Source organism: Orcinus orca, chromosome 7 (assembly GCF_937001465.1).
Source record: "Orcinus orca chromosome 7, mOrcOrc1.1, whole genome shotgun sequence".
In the NCBI taxonomy this organism is placed as follows: Eukaryota; Metazoa; Chordata; class Mammalia; order Artiodactyla; family Delphinidae; genus Orcinus; species Orcinus orca.
Window position 1 is genome coordinate 22,673,512 of NC_064565.1, and position 22,559 is coordinate 22,696,070.

The 22,559-nt window shown below is 40.0% G+C and overlaps 1 protein-coding gene across 7 annotated transcripts in view; it reads right to left on the bottom strand.

Moving 5' to 3' along the window:
* NCKAP5 (NCK associated protein 5) overlaps nucleotides 1–22,559 on the bottom strand; it is a 1,039,671-nt gene that overhangs the window by 169,278 nt on the left and 847,834 nt on the right. For all 7 annotated transcript variants that reach the window (XM_033440354.2, XM_033440356.2, XM_033440353.2 and 4 more), the window contains 2 exons: nucleotides 17,177–17,215; nucleotides 8,117–8,236 (listed from right to left, as the gene is read on the bottom strand). In XM_033440354.2, coding sequence (XP_033296245.1) covers nucleotides 8,117–8,236; nucleotides 17,177–17,215 — 159 coding nt within the window. The remainder of the gene's footprint in view (nucleotides 1–8,116; nucleotides 8,237–17,176; nucleotides 17,216–22,559) is intronic.

Below are 22,559 nucleotides of genomic sequence, written 5' to 3' on the forward strand. Positions count from 1 at the left end.
TGTAGAGAAGGAATATACCTCAACATAATAAAGGCCATATATGATAAGTCCACAGCTAACATCATACTCAGTGGTGAAAAGATGAAAGCTTTTCCTCTATCGGGTACAAGACAAGGGTGCCCAGTATCACCACTCCTATTCATCATAGTACCGGAAATTCTAGTAAGGGCACTCAAGCAAAGAAAATAAATAAAAGACATTAGAATCAGAAAGCAAAAAGTAAAATTGTCTCTATTTGCAGATGATGTGATTTTATATATAGAAAATGTAAAAACCTCATAAAAAACTTTTAGATAATCATGAGTTGAATAAAGTTGCAGGACGCAAAATCAACATACAGAAATCAATAGCGTTTCGACACACTGACAACTAATTATCTGAAAAAGAAACAAGAAAAACAATCCCATTTATAATAGCATCAAAAAGAATAAAACACTTAGGAATAAATCTAACCAAAGAAGTGAAAAATCTCTACAATGAAAACGATAAGACACTGATGAAAGAAACTGAAGATGACACAAATAAATGGAAAGATATCTTATGTTCATGGATTGGAGAAATTAATATCGTTAAAATATCCATACTACCTAAAGCTGTCTATAGGTTCAGTGCAACCCTTATCAAGATTCCAGTGGCATTTTTTACATAAATAGAAAAACAATCCTGAAATTTGTCTGGAATCACAAAAGACCCTGAATAGGCAAAGGAGTCCTGAGAAAGAAGAATAGAGCTGGAGATATAACACTTGCTGATTTCAAACTGTGTTACAAAGCAATAGTAATCAAAACAGTATGGAAATGGCATAAAAACAGACACACAGGGCAATGGAACAGAATCAAGAACCCAGAAATAAACCCATGCATAATATGGTCACTAATATTTGACAAGGGAGCCAAAAATACTCAATGGAGAAAAGACAGGCTCTTCAATTAATGGTGCTAGAAAAACTGGATATTCACAGGTAAAAGAATTAAACTAAACCCCTATCTTACACCAGTCACAAAAAGTTAACTCAAAATGAATTAAAGGCTTAAATGTAAGATATGAAACCATAAAACTCCTATAATAAAAACATAGGGGGAAAAAAACCTCCTTGACATTCGTCTTGGCAATGATTTCAAGGATGTGACACCTAAAGCTCAAGCAACAAAAGCAAAAATAAACAAATGGGACTACAGCAAACTAAACAGCTTCTACACAGCCAAAGAAGCATCAACAAAAATAAAAGGCAGCCTACGGAATGGGAGAAAATATTCTCAAACCACACATCTGATAAGGGGTAACATCTAAAATAAATAAGGGACTCATACAACTCAATAGCGAAGTATCAAATAATCCAATTAAAAAGTGGACAAAGGACCTGAATAAGCTTTTTTCCAAAGAAAATATTCAAAGAGCCAACAGGAACATGAAAGGGTGCTCAAGATCACTAATCATCAGCAAAGTGCAAATCAAAACCGCATGAGATATCACTTCACAACTGTTCGAATGTATTATCAAAAAAACAAGAGATGGGCTTCCCTGGTGGCGCAGTGGTTGAGAGTCCGCCTGCCGATGCAGGGGACACGGGTTCGTGCCCCGGTCTGGGAAGATCCCACATGCCGCAGAGCGGCTGGGCCCGTGAGCCATGGCCGCTGAGCCTGCGCGTCCGGAGCCTGTGCTCTGCAGCGGGAGAGGCCACAACAGTGAGAGGCCCGCGTACCACAAAAAAAAAAAACAACAAGAGATAACAAATGCTGGTGAGGATGTGGAGAAAAAAGAGCCCTTGTACACTCTTGGCAGGAAATGTAAATTGGTGCAGCCACAACGGTAAACAGTATGGAGGTGCCTCAAAAAATTAAAAGATAGAACTACCATATGATCCAGCAACTCCAGTTATGGGCCTGAACGCAAGGTAGATGAAATCACTATCTCAAAGAAGAGATTATCTGCACTGTCATGTTCACTGCAGCATTATTTATAGTAGCCAGGACATGGAAACAATCCAAGTCTCCACTGATGGATAAATGGATAAAGAAAATGTGATATATATGATATATATATATAGGATATAAATGTATTTTAGAGATATATTTATATATTTACATATGTATGTGATAGATTATTATTCAGCCGTAAAAAAGAATGACACCTTGCCATTTGTGACAGTGTGGATGGACCTTGAGGACATTATGCTAAGTGAAATAAGTCAGACAGAGAGAAGTAAAAACTGCATGATCTCACTCACACGTGGAATTTTTTTTAAAAAAAGAACTCATAGAAAGAAAGAACAGATTGGTGGGGGTGGGGAGTTGGTGAAACTGATAAAGGGGATCGAAAGGTATAAACTTCCGGCTATAAGATCAATAACTTCTGGAGATGTAATGTACAGCATGGTGACTCTAGTTATTAATACTGTATTGAATACTTGAAATCTGCTAAGAGATCTTAAAAGTTCTCATCACAAGAAAAAGAAATCTGTTCATAGTGACAGACATTAATTAGACTGATTGTAATGTCCATTTTGCAGTCACTATAAAACTCCTAGAAGAAAACAAAGGCAGAACACTCTCTGACATCAGTTGCAGCAATATCTTTTTCAATCCATCTCCCTGAATAATGGAAATAAAAATAAACAAATGGGACCTAATTAAACTCAAAAGCTTTTGCACAGCAAAGGAAACCATAAACAAAACGAAAAGACAACCCACAGATTGGGAGAAAATATTTGCAAATGACGGGACCAACCAGGGATTAGTCTCCAAAATTTACAAACAGCTCATGTGGCTTAATATCATCAAAACAAACAACCCAATCACAAAATGCGCAGAAGACCTAAGTAGACATTTCTCCAAAGAAGACATGCAGATGGCCGAGAGGCACATGAAAAGATGTTCAACATCATTAATTATTAGAGAAATGCAAATCAAAACTACAATGAGATATCACCTCACACCAGTCAGAATGGCCATCATCAAAAAATCCACAAACAATAAATGCTGGAGAAGGTGCGGAGAGAAGGGAGCCCTCCTACACTGTTGGTGGGCATGTAAATTGGGGCAGCCATTATGGAGAACAGGATGGAGGTTTCTTAAAAAACTAAAAATAGAGCTACCATATGACCCTGCAATCTCACTCTTGGGCATATATCCGGAGAAAAACATGGTCTGGAAGGATACATGCACCCCGATGTTCACTGGAGCACTATTTACAATAGCCAGGACATGGAAACAACCTAAGTGTCCGTTGACAGATGAATGGATAAAGAAGATGTAGCACATATATACTATGGAATATTACTCAGCCATTAAAAAGAATGAAATAACGCCATTTGCAGCAACATGGATGGACCTAGAAATTGTCACACTGATTGAAGTAAGTCAGACAGAGAAAGAGAAATATCGTATGATATTGCTTATATGCAGAATCTAAAAAGAAATGATACAGATGAACTTATTTACAAAACAGAAACAGACTCACAGACTTAGGGAACAAACTTATGGTTACTTGGGGGAAGGGTGGGGGGAAGGGATTGTTCAGGAGTTCGGGATTGACATGTACCCACTGCTATATTTAAGATGGATAACCAACAAGGACCTACTGTATAGCACAGGGACCTCTGCTCAATGTTATGTGGAAGCCTGGATGGGAGGGGAGTTTGGGGGTGAATGGATACACGTATATGTATGGCTCTGCTGTGCACACGAAACTATTACAACATTGTTAATTAGCTATACTCCAACATAAAATAAAAAGTTAAAAAAATATTGAATTAAATGTTAAGCCATCCAAGTATACACTGACTATGTATTATGAATGGTGATAATATCTGTGGGAGGGTAAGATGCAACATTCACAGCATAATTGCTGCCCTCAAGGAGATTCCCATTTAGGTGAAATAAATGTTAACATGAAATCCCTAGTTATGGGGGTTGCACTGCATGACCTCCACCGTCAGTACCATGTAACTCTAGGATGCCATAATTGCATATGAAATTAAATAAAATAAAGATGCAATGAACGAAAAATACATCAGAAGCACAAAGATAATTTTAAAATCGTCTCATCTCATCTGAAATAATATAAAAACACTAGCAAAAAAAAGTCAACGCTCTCAGAAGTGACAGCAAAGTTTTACACCTCGGTTCTAAGCTGTCAGATTCTCAACTGTTTGTGAGAATAATCTACACTATAACATTCTTTTCTTTCTATCTTGGCCCAAGGATATGAGTATAGGACCTTTGAAATATCAGATAAAAAGGAGAAGAATAAACCGTGTTAGGCAGAAAATATGAGAATAATGTCCTATCAAGATGACGATAACACAGGTGTCCAAAGCAAGACAAGAGCAGAACGCACAGGAGAGGGGAAATCTTGGAGGCTTTCAGAAATGTGTAAAGATAGTAGGCGATTACACTGCAGAAGCCCTCTGAACTGATCTGAGCACAGGTGGGCCCGTTAAGCAAGATGTCTGTCAGAGTACTGAATCAGAAAAGCGTTCCTCGTGTCCATTTGTATTCCATGTAGAGGGAGCACAGACAGGAAGTGAAAGGGAGGAAGCGGACCCTGACCATGGATTTAAATCCCCAGTCTGTCCATTACCACTGGGTGACACAGCCTCTTTGTGCCTAAGTGTCCTCATCTGTAGAATGGGTATAGAGATAGTTCGTACCTGAAAGTACTGTGATGGAGATAAACTGGTGAACACTATAAAGGTTGGAGAACAGTATCTAGCACTTTTTGTTTTTGGTAGGGCCAAGGCTGGCTTTTTGCCTAGGAATCATATTATTAGAGTCCTCCAATGTCTTTTGTGGGTTTTTTTTTTTTGGGCATCAAACACATGCTTTATGCATTGTGATTTCTAGGTTTTGTTTTTCTTAATAGTGGAACAAGAACTTAAAACCACCTGAGAAGCAATTTGCAAGCAGAATGCCTCTACATTTAATACAATTCCCCATCTCCCACATTTTTTTTTCTTTTTGCAGTTACACACCTATATTTCATTTGATCACAAACGTTTTTAGGGACGTGCCTTTATAGTGTTTTTGAAGCACTCAACTTTATTTTATAGAAACAATTCTTTTTGCACCACATTTCATCAGTTTATAAAGTAGCTAAAAATTTCATAATCACCGTGACAAGTACTAGTCATGTGAACATACTGAGTTACAAACATAACTCATTCATGGTAGAAATTCAACTCAACTGGTAAGAGAATTAAGTACTCTTAGTAGAGAGTTTCAACTAGTTGTCAATGTTTGGTAAATTGAGAGTGTAACCTAATATAATTTATAAGAGGAAATGGTGAGCATTGGTTAATCTGGCCAGTGAGTTCAAATAAGGTTAGTTATAGACTCCGGTTCCATTAAGAATGTTACTTTTAGATTTTATTTGCTACACTGGTTTCTTAATCCATTAGAATTTAGCTCAAATTATTGATTTTAATATGGAGGCCCTTATTAATCTGACTTGCTTCCACCCATGGTCCCAGAGATGCTTTTCTGGAAACTGGAATCGACAGAGAAGTTTATGGCCATTCTTAAGATTTTAAATTTCAGGTTAGACTTCTTTCCTTTCCCATCATGGACTGGTTCCCTTTGTAAGTTTCCCAGAATCTGTCAACGAATCCTTAGAACTATCCTTTTGTTCCTCTTATATCAGAATTTGCTAAAGAATATCCATGTAACCTCTTATTCTTTGTTTTTGAGGGACAAATAATCAGCTATTTCCTATAAATTATTTTCTTTTCTACAACTTAACAATGTATCTACTAAAATCACAATGTGTTCAACAATCTTCTTTCTGTATTTCTCTTCAGGTGGCTACTTAGATTGTAGAGAATCATCAGGCTGTATTCAGCAGATGACAACTAATGCAGTTTTTTAAGATACATAGAAACCTACTTAGAAATCTTCTGTATTGAATCTCCAGTCCACGGGCAGAAGCTGTAACATCTCTCATACTCGGGACCAGGCACACTGGTGGGTTTGCTGTGCTCACCAGCCACACCCTCAAACAAACTGGGCTGGACCAGCATGGCTGCATAGTTCCAAAGCCTCCACACAAGACAGGAAACATTCAGAAGAAGAGGTAGGGGTATAAACCTCTCTTAGGTGTATGTAAAGTAACTCCCCAGCTTGCAGAATGAATCTGGGTCATTTATTCATTATTCCATTCAACAAATAATTACAGAGCTTCCACAGGTGCAGAGCAAGCTCAAACTGCTTTTCCTTTAGCCGGTGCTCCATGATATGTATTTGTGCCACCAGAAAATTAAAAAACCACAGGTCATATAATGAACAGACCACCTGAAAAACCAGCAACTTTGTCTATGACTGTGAGCCCTGAGATGTTAGAGGGCAGGCATCATCCTTGCTATTATTCTACGTCCAGAACTACTATCAGCCCATCTTTTACAAATGGCATTTAAATTAGAATGGCTCCTGGAAGTGAGGTCTATTTGGGGAGAAACAGTGTGTTGGCTGAAGACACCCAAGGAGTAAACACTGAGTTCCATTGTTAGCGCAAACACCACCCCCTGCCAGTTGGATATGTATTTAAGAAATTTGCGTCAGCCAATGAAGAAGCTTAAATATCTATGGCACATGTGTTTACTGTGGAAATGAACCATCATGATTCACAAACAGGGACTGTAGATCCTTAAAAATTGTTCCAGAAAAGCCTCAAGTTAAAACACGTAAAACGGAAAAATTCAGGAACATGCAATAGCTGTGAAAAGCAATTACAATAGTGGATCTTGATTATAAGAGAGCAAATGACATACAACTTTTAACAGATGCAACATTCTCTCTGACCAACATTTATCGTGGGCAGGATCAGGAAACAGAATAGAGATAGATGATTTTTTTTCCACACAATTTATGAGTCATAAATTATGAATTATGCGCTAATAGATAAAGCAGAGAGAAAATTAATTTAAGAGATGAGATCTATTTTACAATTCAGAGAGCTCTTTTCTCTTCATCGGAGGCGGGTTGGGGGGGGGAGGATTACATTTTGATGTGCGGTTTTACCAAACATCTTTCTTCCTCTGAAATGAACTGCAATTTCTCATTATTTCCCTGAGGAGTCAGGGAAAGATGTTTGTGCCAAAGTTCAGAGGGTAAATTAGCAACACTGTCTCAACCATCTGGAAAAGTGCTGAACTTTCTAGCATGATGGAAATGTTCTGTACAAACACTGTCTAACATGGTAGCTGCTGGCCATGTGTGGCTTTTCAACACTTGAAATCTGACTAGTTTGACATAGAAACTTAATTTAAATTAATGTTTAATTTCAATAGCACCACATGGCTAGCAGCTACAGTGGTGACAGGCTAGTCTAGAGGGTATCTCTGTCTTTCCCCTTTCCTTTAGTCAATCAGACCAGGCAGCTGGGGGTTATCCTTTACAAACTTGGAGCTTGTTTGAGCAAATATGAACATTAATAGCATTAAAAAAAAATAGGAAACAGCAAAGATCAGCCTTCTAGACCCCTTTGCCAATCCACGTGTCTCCCTGCAGTCAGATATATTTTCTAGTGCTTTCTCGGGGGGCAGCTTCAAAATGATTCAAATGGTTTGCCTTTCCACAACTTTCCCTGTTATGAAGGCAACCGGAAGAGTTTGGTGAGAACGCTTAGACGAAGAGAACCTGTAAAAGACTGAGGCGGAGTGTATTAGGTTGTTGAGGAGGCAGGCTGCAGAGAGAGAGAGAGATGAAAGTACAACATACCCCAGCTGTAGTTTTGCTTACAGAGAGTTTGAAATAAAGAAATGTACTTCGGCATCACATAAAACTCCGCCTTGCTTATCAGGGAGTGCAAGACTACTAATACTTGTCCCCAGAGCCATCAATTATTTGCTGACTCCATTCCCCGGTTTCACTTGATACCTCTGATTGTTTCCTTTTACCTGTTTATTATTTGTTGATGCATTTCTTTATCAAAATTAGGTTTAAAGAGTCAAGAGATTTAAGAGACATTCAATTTTAATGACATGCCTTGAGAGGGGAGAGAATGGAGGTTCCGACGCAATATGTCTTGCCCATGGAGATAGTGGTACCTTTTGAAGTTAACTCACTTCCTGTCAATAGCAAGCATTTCAGTAGCAAAGACTGTTTTGCACAGAAACACGTACCTGGAGGAGCAGATCAGAAGTTGGTCTGACTCGCTGTTGGAAAAGGATGCTTAGCGTTCGATTCTGTTGTTCCAAATCAAACACTCTCGTTTTCAACTTTACACATTCCTCCCTTAGATCCTGCAACAAACACATTGAAAGAAAAAAAAGTCTATTACCATTAAGACACTTTTGCATATTAATACTATATTTCATCTGATATTTCAGGCGCATTAGTAAAAAATAGTATTTTGAGCCTTCAAGCCCCCCAGAAATAGATCACACACAATGTTTTCTTCCACAGCCCACTGTCTGATAGAATTATTATGTTCAGGGAAGACCTACTTGAAAAAAAAAAAAAGCACCTTGAAATCAGAAATGCATTAATCTAGCATGCTATTTTTGAAGATGGTAAATCTCAGCAATATAACGTCAATTTAAGTTTCCACCTATATATCTGGCTTTTTCATTGTCTTCATAAAAGCAATCATAAAGCACAAACCACAGGATAATGTTTTTACAGTGAATAGAGATTTGGTCAACTAAAGAAACTATCACTTTTTTTTTTAACGTCTTTATTGGAGTATAATTGCTTTACAATGGTGTGTTAGTTTCTGCTTTATAACAAAGTGAATCAGTTATATATATGTCCCCATATCTCTTCCCTCTTGCGTCTCCCTCCCTCCCACCCTCCTTATCCCACCCCTCTAGGTGGTCACAGAGCACCGAGCTGATCTCCCTGTGCTACGCGGCTGCTTCCCACTAGCTATCTATTTTACGTTTGGTAGTGTATATATGTCCATGCCACTCTCTCGCTTTGTCACAGCTTCCCCTTCCCCCTCCCCGTATCCTCAAGTCATTCTCTAGTAGGTCTGTGTCTTTATTCCCATCTTACCCCTAGATTCTTCATGACTTTTTTTTTTTTTCTCCGAGTCTCTCATACAGAGTGAAGTAAGTCAGAAAGAGAAAAACAAATACCGTATGGAAACTATCACTTTTGATGGAAGCTTCCTCTGTGGTTTGCGGAAACGAGTTGAAATTCTCAATGCGGCTAACCGAGTCAGTGATGGATTTAGATGGAGTGAAGCAACTGTGAAGTGAAGGCTTATAAGGCCACTTGAAACTTGCCCATCCTCTGAACTAGTGGATTTCCATATCTTTTGGGATGTTCTGGTCTTAGTGTTGGGGAAGAAGTAGAAGAACCGTACCTCAGCATCCCCTTAGAGCAGCTCTTCTGAATAGTTCAAACACCAAGGAGCTTTCATGAGGGGGGCTGACATGCGGGAGCTTTAGAATGCTCTAGAATCCCACCCAGGAGCTGCCTTCCAAGTTAACTTGTGATAAAGACAGTACTTATACTGACATGTCTACACCCTCTTTGGTGGGGTTCAAGGAACAGCCGGTAGAATAAAGCCCCAAGGCAAGGTTCTTCAAAAGCTGACCCTTTTCTACATTTCAAACTTTATCTTACACTATTTCCTGATTTGAAAAAAAAAAAAAAAAAAGGTTTCCGCTCTTACCATGCTCTTACCCCGCTCTTTAACAAAGGTCTGCCTGTTCTCGAAAGCACCAGGCATTCTGCCTCCTTCCCCCTCCCCGACCTCCCTTTTGCTTCTCATCCACTGGTCCAAGTTTGGCTCTTCGGTTGACATCCAGTTCAAATTCTGTTTCCTCCCCCACGCCTTTACCTGGCATCCTCCACTTTTATCTGCTCCCTTTCCTGAACTCCAGTAAGCCCTCAATGCCTCTTCTACGACATTTAGTTAATGTGAGATACTGCTCTGTGTTGATTTGCTTTCAGCTCTGGACTTATCTTGTCAATCAGATGACACGCTCCTCCAAAGGCACGAGGAGATACAGAAACACCAGCACGAGCATATTGTTCTGACACTTTTCATTCAACACCTAGCATAGCACCCCACAGAGCAGTAGGAGCTTGATAAAATTGTGTGCTGATTTTGTTAAAGGGGTTAATGATGATGAGTTCTATTCTCCAGTGATGGTGTGATAAAGAGAGTTTTAAGTTTCTCAACACTGTTGTGTGTCTACCTGTGTATTCTGAGGTGGGGCAGCTACAGGCCTCACTTAAGACTCTGCAAGCAAGACAGGGTGCCAGTCCACAGCTCTGCTCCCCAGGACCTAAACAGCAGTCACAACGGTGAGTGCGCCTGTTTCCTACACAACCTTGGGGCAACCTAAGTGTGCAGCTAGAGAGAGGTCTAGCTTCCGAGGCTTTACCTGAGATGCACCATCACTGCCAGGCTTATTCATTCTATTTACAGGAGGCAAAGAGACAGGCCAAGCTATAGCTCAGTGCACAGCTTACACTCATCTCACCTTTTTAGCTAAATAAGGAAGCTGATGCGTAGGATGTTTTCAACTGATTGCTGCCTACAAATGCAGAGCAGAGCAAAGGAATGCCATGTCCAGATGAGGCAACCAGGGTGCCAGCTGTAGGAGGGCAGCAGCTGTAAAAGCAGGGGCAGGGGGTGTGTGCATGCCATTTAGCAGAGGCTGTTTTGGGGACCTAGGCGCTGCTCAAATTAAAAGGCTAAATTTGCTGTCTTTATTTAGAATTCAACCTCTGTGTCTCGCTAATGCTAATTTTTGTTCTTAGCGTGTATATAACACTCCCTGCTCCCAAACGCTAATTGTTTTCACTACTGCTAATTAAGCAATTAATAAAACTTGACTGTGAGGTAAATAAATATTAATAGTACCTATTGGGTGGGAAAACACAATCATTCTCACTTGTGGGGGGTGGGTGGGGATGGAAACAGAAGCATATGAGTTTGGATTTGCAAGGAGAAAGGAGACTTGTAAGGAATACCAGCAACAGTTTTTAGTAGCAAAACTGAGAATAACTTGAAAAGATTTCTTCAGACGGGTAAAAAAAAAAGAAAGAAAAAAATCAATATATTCTAAAGCAAGTTTTTGTACCAGTGCCCAAATTTCCATGGCCATTACTGTTACTTAAGGCAGTAAAAGTTCATTAGCAGGAACACACTTTATCGACCTTGAGGACCGTTCATCACTCGTGGCTCATCTCGATCAGCACAGAGCAGAGGGGGGAATGGAGGGCTTTAGGAATGTGACGCTGCTCTTACAATCACGGACCCACAGAATTGAGCTGGACAGAAAATGTGTAGATATAAAAGAATATTCCGTGTTGTTTTAACATTCTTGTTTTCTTCACTCAAGCTGTGGATGGTTAAGTGATGCCAGACAGCTGTCAGCCCAAGAAACTGTAATCAAAGCCATGTGTGTGTGCCCATGTGCACACACATAAACACAGCCAGACTGGAGAGATGGAAAGAGAGAGAGAAAAACCACAGTTTCCTTGACTACGAGGCAGAGCGTCAGCGGCTGTCTGTGCTTCCCCTGGGCTCACAATGAGAACCCACTAACATAAAGGCCCATATGACATTTTGAGGCTGGGTGCAAGAGCCACTATTCTAATGCTGTCGATTATAGAGGGGAGAACTAGACTATGCCCCCCAGGTAAGGCGTTAGAAGCTAAAGAACTCTCCTGTTCAGAGGCCAGCCTCTGAGATCATGGCTCCCAACAGAGGCTGGACCATCTGCCCTCATCCACAACCTTTGTTTTTCTCTGCTCCCTAGTATGTCTCAGGCCTCAAGGGGAGGACCCCACTGAAAATATAAGGTTGTGTCTTTAGAAAGAAAAAAGGGGACGTGTTGTATAATGTTATCAGGAAGAAAAAATGCCAAAGAGTTGACTACATTTCATCTCATGTAAGCAAGTATAGTGGTCTTTGGGTTCAAGGAAATAGCCCAACCTGTTTTCTTTGCAATCTGCATGCCACTCTCAATTGAAATAAAGTAAGGCATTACAGCTGGATGCCAGGGGAAAATATACTGAGCGATGGGATGCTACTGGTCTAAAAGGGCCCTGTGTATCTTAACGATCCCAAACCACAACTTCCCCGGAGGATCCACACATCGTACTCCTGACAAGTTCCACCTGTGTCTGGGGCTGAACGAGATTCTGGCTTCACTGCTGCGTAGCAGTTATGGAGTATGGTTACTTTATGCATTTAGAGCAAAACCATTGCCAGCTCCAGGTTAAAGGAAATTTAGGGAAATGCTGGTTGATTAGAAGCTCGATATATACTGATATTACCACTGGAGTACTGTTGATTCAATCTGATTTTATCGTGTACAGTGATATTATACTGGTATTCCTATTTCAGAGGCAGTGTGTATCATGGGAACACACTGGATTGGCAGTTAGGAGGCCTGGGCTCTGGTCCTCATTACCCAGCTGACCTTGAGGAAGTAACTTATTCTGGTTACGCCTCAGTTTCCTCACCTGCAAACGTAGCTTCTGCACAAAACCAGGCTTTCAAGACAAGGCATGCCTCAGCTGCTTCATGAGATGGCTGGTCAAGGGCCACCTGAACCCTTCCCTTAAGCTTACTGGACACCACATCCACCAGCCAGCCTCTCCCAGTCACAACCCTTCTCAGTGTCTGTCACTGATATATCCCTATCTCTTCTAAGAATGCTAATACTTCTGTAAAAAGAAAAGGATTACTGGAAAAGGATGGTCACATCTCAGACCAACCAAGGACCTCAACATCAAATACTTAAAAAGGCAAGACAGGTAACATAATTGTATCACTGAATCAGGCCAGTTCTAATCAACAGGAAGTGGTGAGTCTCGTGGCAAACTGAATACTGCAAGCCTTCAGCCAAAAGGCATTCAGATGAAAACATTCTTAACCTGGGTGATGGCTAAACACCTTATGTCATTACAGTGAATTGAGCCTATTACCAAAACTAGTTTGCAAGCTCAGGGTTAAATGTTCACACTAAGGTCCCTGGCAGTTGGGAAATTCTGGGGTCTAAAATAAGACCGATTCTTAGAAAGCTTGATTTGGAGAAATCTCCAAATTTAGAGTCACTTTTGACTCCACGCATGTCAGATCCTGGACGTCCTTGCTAGCGAGGACCGGCGATGCTTCCAGAAGTTTTAAGAAATCTACTGGCTTCCTTGCCCTTTTGTTTTATTTCCTGCAATCGTATGTAACTAATCATTGGGTTTCAACCCATCTGTTGATTTTTATAGCATCTCTTCTGGTATGCCAGAAAAATACCTTTTTGGTTGCCCAGGGAGGAGGATATGAAGTCATGGCAGATTTGCCTTTGTGTCATAACAAATGATACAGTCCAAATTTGTACTGAATGGTACAAAGGGTAAGGGCATGGAGTGGAGTGCAGTAACCCTAGGTTAACATACGGGCTTTGGCACTTCTAGCAATTGGAACTATGGGAAATTTATTTTCGTAGCCCTACCTCACAAGATGGCAGTGAAAACAAAAACAATTCAGTGCATTTAAAATGCTGGACATGGGGTCTGACTCCTTGGTAGTGCTAAGTAAATATAAACAGACTCTCTTCAAGGAAACCAGATCCTACCCACACCATTGCTACACAAGTGGACCCAGATGGCCTGACCACACCTCCTACAAGGGAAATATGTAGAAGTTGGGAGTTCTTTTAGCTTCAAGCTACAAAATCGTGTTCTGCTGCTATCTAGTTGGCTGTACTGCTAGATTCCACCACACAAGGGCCTTAACCCACGTTGGCAAATTAAAAAACACCATGAATATTTGGCGATTCTAAAGAACATGAAGGTAAGGCTGAGGTTGTTGATATGCTGGAAAATAACTCCAGGGAAAAATGCTTTTCTTCCGAGTTTGGTGTTAGTGGCAAAAAAGGAAAAAGGAAAAAAAAAAAAAAGAACCTAGGAGAGTAACATTTTCAGTGAGTGTAATTGTCTTCATGAAGATAAAATATATTTCAGACAAAAATATGAGTTTAGCTCAGGTTATTGATTTCACCTGCACTTATAGACTTGGACCTATGATTTGGAGGCATAAGTGGAAGTGAGCTGGGTTTAATATTGTCATTTTAGCGTTATTGATCTAAAGGAGGGACAGTCAGCTCTCTTAAGAGAACTCGCAGACTTCTGAGATAAATTGCATTACTTGACTAGGACATGATATGTACATTTAACAGAAGCTGCTAAATTTACGGAAATAATTTTTTTTCTACCAGTATTTGGAAAGGAAATACACTCTGTGACTCCAAGATGCTTATCGGAGCCAATGCCTGGTATGCCAGAAAAATACCTTTTTGGTTGCCCAGGGAGGAGGATATGAAGTCATGGCAGATTTGCCATTGTGTCATAATAAATGATACAGTCCAAAACTGTATGGTTATGACTATAATTTTACCTCATGGATTTTATGTGTGTGACTTGGATACATCACTCAAGATTTCTGTTTTTTACTCTGTGCCAGCTACATCCCTCTTTAGAATTAGGTTTCTCATCTGCTTTCGGAGAAACCTAATTTTATTTCCTATATTGTGCTCTTAATTAAAAAGAAATTTTTGTCTTTTTGTAGCAATTCTACAGTCTCTAGAAAAACTGGGAAGTGCATGTTTCTGCAGAACATGATTCTTCTGGAATCTCTGAAAGCCCAGGCATCTTTGCCTGCTTCACAGTATCCCTGAGGTATGCTATCTCACAGTAGCACATCTTTTTGTGTCTTACTGCTTAACTGTACCAAGGCAGATTTATCTGTTTACTAGTTACTACTTGAATTTGTGTAGCTATTTTTTGTGGCTGACCTGAAAGGTTCCATTTTCCTTTATATTGTACCAGACAGCTTTCTTGTCTCTTTTCTGAGGCACCATTAAAAAAGACAGGCATGAGAAGTCTTTCAACAGTTACACACAGAGCTGCAACAGTGCCCCTTCATTCCTTAGGTTTGTAATTAAATGAGTGTCGAGTTTCCAGCAGGAGGAAAGCAGTTGAGAAATTAAAGCCTTTGAAAAAGAAAAGGCATTCAAATACATTGTGACAGAAATCATGAGTTGCCCTTCAACATCTGTTTCGACCCTTCTTCTACAATAAGGTGACAATCAATTTTCAGCTGGGCACATACCCAGAATAAAGACTCCACTGTCGGGCTCCCCTGGTGGTACAGTGGTTAAGAGTCCGCCTGCCAATGCAGGCGACACGGGTTCGAGCCCTGGTCTGGGAGGATCCCACATGCCGCGGAGCAACTAAGCCCGTGCGCCACGGCTTCTGAGCCTGTGCTCTGGAGCCCGTGAGCCACAACTGCTGAGCCCACGTGCCTAGGGCCTGTGCTCTGCAACGAGAGAGGCCACTGCAGTGAGAAGCCCGCGCACCGCAATGAAGAGTGGCCCCTGCTCGCCACAACTAGAGAAAAGCCACGCACGGCAACGAAGACCCAATGCAGCCAAAAATAAATGAAATAAAAATAAATTTATATTAAAAAAAAGACTCCACTGTCAGCTTCCTTAGGTGTGGATGTGTGATTAAGTTCTGTTCATGGAGATATAAGTAGGGAGGTGTGAAAACTTTTGGAAGTTTCTCTTAAAAGACAGCAGGTGTGTGTCTTTTAGCCTCTTCATTTTCTTTGGCTTTCATTTCTTCCTGATGGCTGAAATGTGGATGTGATCACTGGAGCTAGAGCAGCCATTTTGGACAATGAGGTAACCCTGGAAATGAAGGCCACATCCTGCAGAATAATAAGATGGAAGCCCGGATGCCAGGAACCCTATCAACTTTATGGAGCAGAGTCATCATACCAGTCATGTACTGTCCACCTGTAGATTTAGATCTGAGAAATAAATAACTAATTTGATTTTATTTTATCTGATTTAAGCCACCATTATTTTGGATCTCTGTTACTCACAATGGAACCTAATTCTAACCTAATAAATGTGCTCAAATCTCTCTATTTATGTAGTTTAATGTAAAATCTGAATCAGTTAAAATCATTTGTAGCAGGAAGCATGATATTTTGACAGAAGTAGTTGGGGGAGAGAATCTAGCAAAAATATTATTCTAATGCCTCTACAGTACACATTTAAAATAATATTTATTTAAGTACCTTTATGAGAAGTAGTAAACCCCTAATAAAATTGTTTTCAATTTAAAAAAATCAAAATGTCATAAATGATTTTGCTCTCCTTAGCCACATCCTCCTGAACATGCCACACGATCTAAGATTTTCTTTTAAAGAGGAAATCTATCTCACAGAGAGGTAAATCAGAATAAAAAAATTTGAAGGAATTAGAATTTAGCCTCTCAGACACATCATGGAAGGAGATGCAAAAGGTTCAGTAAAATTCACCAAACCTACCAAATTTGGGCAACTACCTGCATTTACCCACTCTGCCCCAATAACATGATCTGAAGGCAGAATAAGAAGATGACAAAGGAGAAGGTATAGAAATTTCAGGCTGAGAAATCACCATTTGTTGTTTTCCCTAACTTTATGAGGAGTAACTGACAAATATAATTGTATATATTTAAAGTGTAAAACATGACAATTTGATATACATTGCATGGTAGAATGATTACCAAGATCAAAATTATTAACACATCCTCACCTCACACAGTTAATTCTCTCTTTTTATTTTGTGATAATAAGGCTTAAGATCTACTCTCAGCAACTTTCAAGTATATAATACCACCATTTGTTTTATCTTTACCACAAACGTGTTCCTGGGGGAACAACTCTATATGTTCCGTTTTATAGGACGACCACAGCAATTCTGGGAAGTAGACATTGTTATCCCTATTTTACGGAACAGGAATTAAGGTCCAGAGAAGTTAAACAAACTTCCTAACCTCAAAGATCTCTTGCTGAATTGTAGGCCTCTGTTAATGCAGCCCATCACAGGCTATTCATTTTATAGGAGTCAGAGGAATCCATCAACTTATTTAATGTTTGCATTTACTAAATAAAAATGATAGGTTTGCTACTCATCTGGGTGGGCCCATGGAAATCTTTCATCTTCAAAAGGCTTTCTATTACTTTCCCAAGAGTTTAAATTTTATGAATCTATTGGTCATTGATGTTACCGCATATGCCATCTAAAACGCACACAATTTTAACCTAAGTGAATAAATAGAAAAGTATTGTAGCTATCAATCATAGTTTCTGTTAGTTTGACAATGTGAGTTCCAATCTATTCACATAAGTACTTTGAAAATAATAAAGCCAGAAAGTGACCTACCTTTTGAGTGAGCAGAGCTTGCACAACTTGGTTGGCTACCTTTAAAAAATAAAGAAAAGAGTTGCCGTTTATAATAATGAGACTTTATATGCATGGACTCTAATTTATCAATAAGTTTCCCACAGCTTACTATAGCTAATTAGCTCCTTACTTTCCTCTTTCCTCTAGCTCCAGAGGACCTGATTCTTTTCATAATAAGCCTTTCCTTCTAGGTAATACTTTGCTTTTTCCAAAGGTGACCTTGTTGCTAATTAAAATGGTTAGGCTGGAAAGATCATTCATACCTTGACTCTCACATTTCCATATTTGGAAAAGTAATATCCTTTCATATGTAAAGTACTTTAAGAAGGCTAAAAAATGATACAGTGTAAAACACGATCCTAATTATCTGCATACAGTTTCTACACTGCTGATTTACAATGTCCTTTGCCTCTCCTTCCTATTCTTTTGCTGTGTGACTATTTCACTGCTTAAAATTACTTGCAATAGGGGTAGGTGGAATGGTGGAGAATAGGGGCAACTCATTCTTTCCTATATGCTCTGCTTTCCTACTCCACATCTTCTTTTACGCCATCCTCTTGTCATTGTTACCTGTGATAGAGTCTGATAGTTGTTTACTCTATCCCCCATTTGCCCCTTCCTCCTAAGTCACAAACCCTGATTTTTTGGCTGGACACATCCAAATACATTTCCCTGCCTCCCTTGTCACTGTGTGACAAACTTCTGGCCAATGAGTTTTTAGCAGTCTATTTTCTTGGACTTATAGGCAGTTTCTTATAAAAAGGGGGCTCATCCTTCTTTCTTTTCCTAGCTGGGATATGAAAGTGATGGCTGGAGCTTCAGCAGCCACCTTGACAATGGAAGTCACATATTAAGTATTTGGGGGCAGAAAAATAGGATGAGCCTGGTCTTGATGATGCATGGAGCTGCACTGTCTATCTCTGAACTGGTATATGAGAGAGAAATAAAATAGGCACTGTTATGTTGAGTTTCTTCTAATATACAACCAAATATAACTGTCACTAATATATTGCTAGAACTCTAATTTTCTTCAGGTATCAGGCAGCTTGTGACAGGAGGAGAAGCTGGGCCCCTCTCAGCCCAAGGAGGTGAATCTTGATTAATCTAAGCCAGTGCTGGTTATTCCAGTCCCTTTCAGCGACTGGCTTAGGAGTGGGCATGTGACACAATTCCAGTTAACGGCCATGTGAAAAACCAATAACATGTCCATGATATTTCAAGAATCTGGCATTTTCTCCAGATAACCATTCATCATTTCTACATGTATTTACACTAAGATTTCTTTTTCACCTGCAGGTTTCAAAAACACTTCACAAAGAGTCACTAAACTTCACCACAACCTTGAAATTATGTACCCATATGGCTAATATTGATAAAATTACGGTAGAAAGGTGAATTATGTGGAATTTTTTAGTCAATACATACGTAAACTGTAAACATTTAGTGTGATAACTGAAACTGACAGCATTAAAGACCGAGTCAGGATATTTAAATATCTTAAATATAAGGTATTTCTGTTCATTCATTTATTCAACATAAATTTGCAGAGTATCTACGATTGGGATGTGTTCTTTCATTTCAAAGAGAACACAGCTGGTAGGAGGTTGGCAAGAACACAATTATAAGTGTGATAATCGTGTAATCATGTAATCATATTGGTAATTCTCACATTCAACCTAAGGCTGAGGACCACACTTTTATCTTCTCTTTCTCTTGATAACAAACGTATTTTTGATGATGCTGAACTGTGTGTGCTCATTTCTCTGTCTAGTATAGGGGAACAGATTATGGTAAAAATGTTTTCATGGGGCTTAATTGTTTCTTAACTCAATATTGACGAAATAGCATATCCTTAATGACAGTGAGCCACCAGTAAGCCTCACTGAAAATTAAAATACAGGCTGCAATCAACTTGTGGTTAGCAGACATTTACACCACAAGCAGTAAATGACTAGAATCAGATTACCTACAACTGGTTCATTGAACTGTATGCACAAGAAGGATTCTTTTCCCTATCAGAATCCTTTTCAAATTTATATTGTTGACATTAAGTAAAAAAGAAAGGCCTTTCACTGAAACTAACTACAGTTTTGAAGAAAAAGTATTCTTAGGTATTTTGCTTTTTAGTCCAGCCCAAGTTAAAGAAGCATATCTAAGAACTATCATAGTCCAAAATAAATTGTATTTTCCGTAACTGGTACCATTACTTTTTCCTTTATTACTTTATTTATACACGATCACTGTGGTGATAAATGTTATTCGGCCGACACAAATTGACCAATAGCATAATCTTGAAAATCTTTCAGTTTTTAAATGTTCATTTCAATTTGTAACTGTGAATTTAAAGTCAAACTATATACCATCTATTTTATTCTTGCAAATTAAAAAAAAAAAAACGGAAGAATTGAACTATTCATGCTGCTTAAATCAGGAACAATGTACCAAACTTAATTTATACCATAAATAATTTAATCCTTTTGGATAGCAAACTTTAGATTTGATTTACATTCTCATAAAACTGCCTAATATCAATATTTTCTTTTCTTCCTCCGAACTGGTCCCTCACTTAAAGCATGGCTCTCTACATGATTTAGCAGGAGTCATAAACGAATACCTTATCTGTAAGAGCCTGTAGCAGTAAATATGTTATATCTTTGCAATCCAATATGTTTGCCCTATAGGCTTATAGGCTCTATCTCTGATACAGTTCCTTTTGGCACGTACTTTGGACAATTGTTTGCTCTACCTGAAAACTGAACAAAGATACACGAATGCATTGTTTCTTTACCTACTGACATGGGGTTCTATTACCCAGAAGGGCTCACAGGTTCCTTGCAGAAAAGCAGGCATGTGATACACATGCTTTCCTTGGTACTGTCTCTAAAGATAGTTTCCTGGGTTTTGTTACTACTTTTAACAGCTCAGGTTCCCCGATGCATTAACAGAACAACTATTTGGAGCTTGTGCCTGCAACCTCTAATAGGTTCACAAGATGATCCCTGGAATGGGCCCCTGCCCTCATCATAGCATCTTGCCCTTAGCACTCGGGTTGCAAATAATCACACCCCGGCAGGCCCAGCTAATGAGAACAAATACCTTCTAGTGTCAGCTGACAGCTTTCCTCTCCAAAGAAAGAAAAAAGACCAGCTGGGCTGGGCCATGGGGACCTGAGACACACTGAGCAAAGGTGACAGTCGGTCCTTAAGCCCCTGGCTTGTTTGACAACCTCCCTTAGGCTCTTTGTGGAAACCTCCCTCTTTGAATCTAGAAGAGGAGCAGGGGTGTGGGCAGCGGGGGAGCCGGGCGGGAGGAACAGGGGTGCCAAGAAGAGCGGCCAGGTACATCTCTCTTTTCCTCTCCGTAAGAATTCTCTCAGACAAGCCAGCTCCTCTGACACTTGGCTCATCTGTGACCCACACACGTCTTTGTTTTTCTTCCCTGTCAGATGAAGAGGGATGGGGGGGGGGCAGAGAGAGGAGAATCAGGGCTGCAGAGTGGTCTGTTACTTTATTGCCAAACAGTCCCTGAGGCTGAATGAGTTTATTCCAGAGGGAGCCAGTGCTCACTACATCCTGAAGACTGTCGGGGATGGGGTCCAGGGCGGGGCGTGTAAGGTACTCAGCGGACACCATGCTTAACGGTCCTGTCCTCCTGCTTGGTGACCCTGCTCTCACCCTTTTATGCGCTACTTTATCATGCCAAGTCACTGTCATGTCAGCAACGTAATGTACAAACCTGGCCGCTAAAGCGCGCCTTTTGGGAAATGTGCTTTGGAGAAGTTTTCTCTGCTTCTGAGCTTGGTTTACTGTAGAAAGGCAGCTGGGGGCAGGTGGGAAGAGCACTGGGGCAGAATCACAAAAAAGACCTGGGTTCAAATACTGCCTGTGTTGGTCATTCACTGATATGTATGGGGGTGGGGAAGCAACCTGATTTTTCTCATCTGTCAAGCAGGGGAACCGTCTGCCTCTAAAATTGTGAAAAAAAGCATGAGATGATAGACATCATCAGAGAAAGCACCTTGGGCAGTACCTGATCAAAAGCAGTCACCCCAAAAATGTTAAATCTGAATCCAATCATTCAAACTTCAGAAACTAAAACACATTTTCAGGTAAGCAGTTAAGGAAGGATGGTTTGAGAAGAAGGGCTTTTATTTGTAAAGGGATGAAGAGTGTGTGTGTGTGTGTGTGTGTGTGTGTGTGTGTGTGTGTGTGTGTGTAAAATACATGCATAAATAAAAATCACTAAGCACCTATATTATTTATTTACTCTGTAAAAAAAAATCCTGTAAGACCCTGGGAGAGGGGGGGATTTATATATGGGATTCCAGTGAAAACTAATTTGGAAATTAATTTGCTGTGGATAATTTCCATTCGTTCATTCAGTTATTCAACAAATACGCATTAAGTGACCTAGTCTGGGCCAAGAATTGTGCTGGATCTTGGAGAGATAATGCTAACGAGAACATAGGTGTTGCCTGTGGTGATTAGAGTCTAGAGCAGGTACAAGAAGTAGATCATCTGTTGATTTTATGATCCATTCATGAAATGAACATGAAATGGACACCTGAAGCATGTGAGAGCCACAAGCGGGATCATCTTCCATCTACATTTATCAAGATATTGATTTTAAAGATGACTTAGGTTCCCAGATGTGGGCTATACAATGACAATATCTGATAATGATTCCACAGTCCAGTCTTGCCGTATAGCATAGGAACCAGAAAGAAAAGGAAGAACTGTTTTTAACCTGCTTCTGCCTTTAGTTAGCCTTGGTTTAAAAGAAATTCTGATGCTTTTTTCTTTTTTTCTGAACTACACCCAGAGGTCTGCTTTTCCCTGCCCTTGTGCTCTGAAGTGTAGAGCACGGAGAAGTCAGAGAACTCAGATACTACGGCACCCTGGCTGCCTACGAACCCTGGTCCAACTCGGATGGCCTGATGGGGAGGCAGGTCCAACTTCTGTGTGCAAAAGCTTTGCCTAGGAAATTCGTTCAAATTGCCAATTTCCTCACCCTACATTCTGCTTAAGAGTAGCTGAGCGAGATCAGAGAATCAAATTTTTAGCAATCGAGACACATCTTTCTGATGCAGAAGGGGTTCAGAAACACGCTCTGAGGAACACTGGGATAGGGTGTATTTTTTGCTCAGACACTGTTAAGGAATTGGAAATCACTCAATTTCCACATGGGTCCACATGGCTCTTGTATCATCACAACCAGTTTGGTGGAGACTTCATCCTCTTACGGATGCTTTCTGAAAATGCCCCCTAAAGCACACATTCAGAGACATAAGCTAGTGGTTCTTAATGTCGGCTGAATATTATAAGCCCCTGGAGTGCTTTAAAAAATGTGAATACCCAGGCTC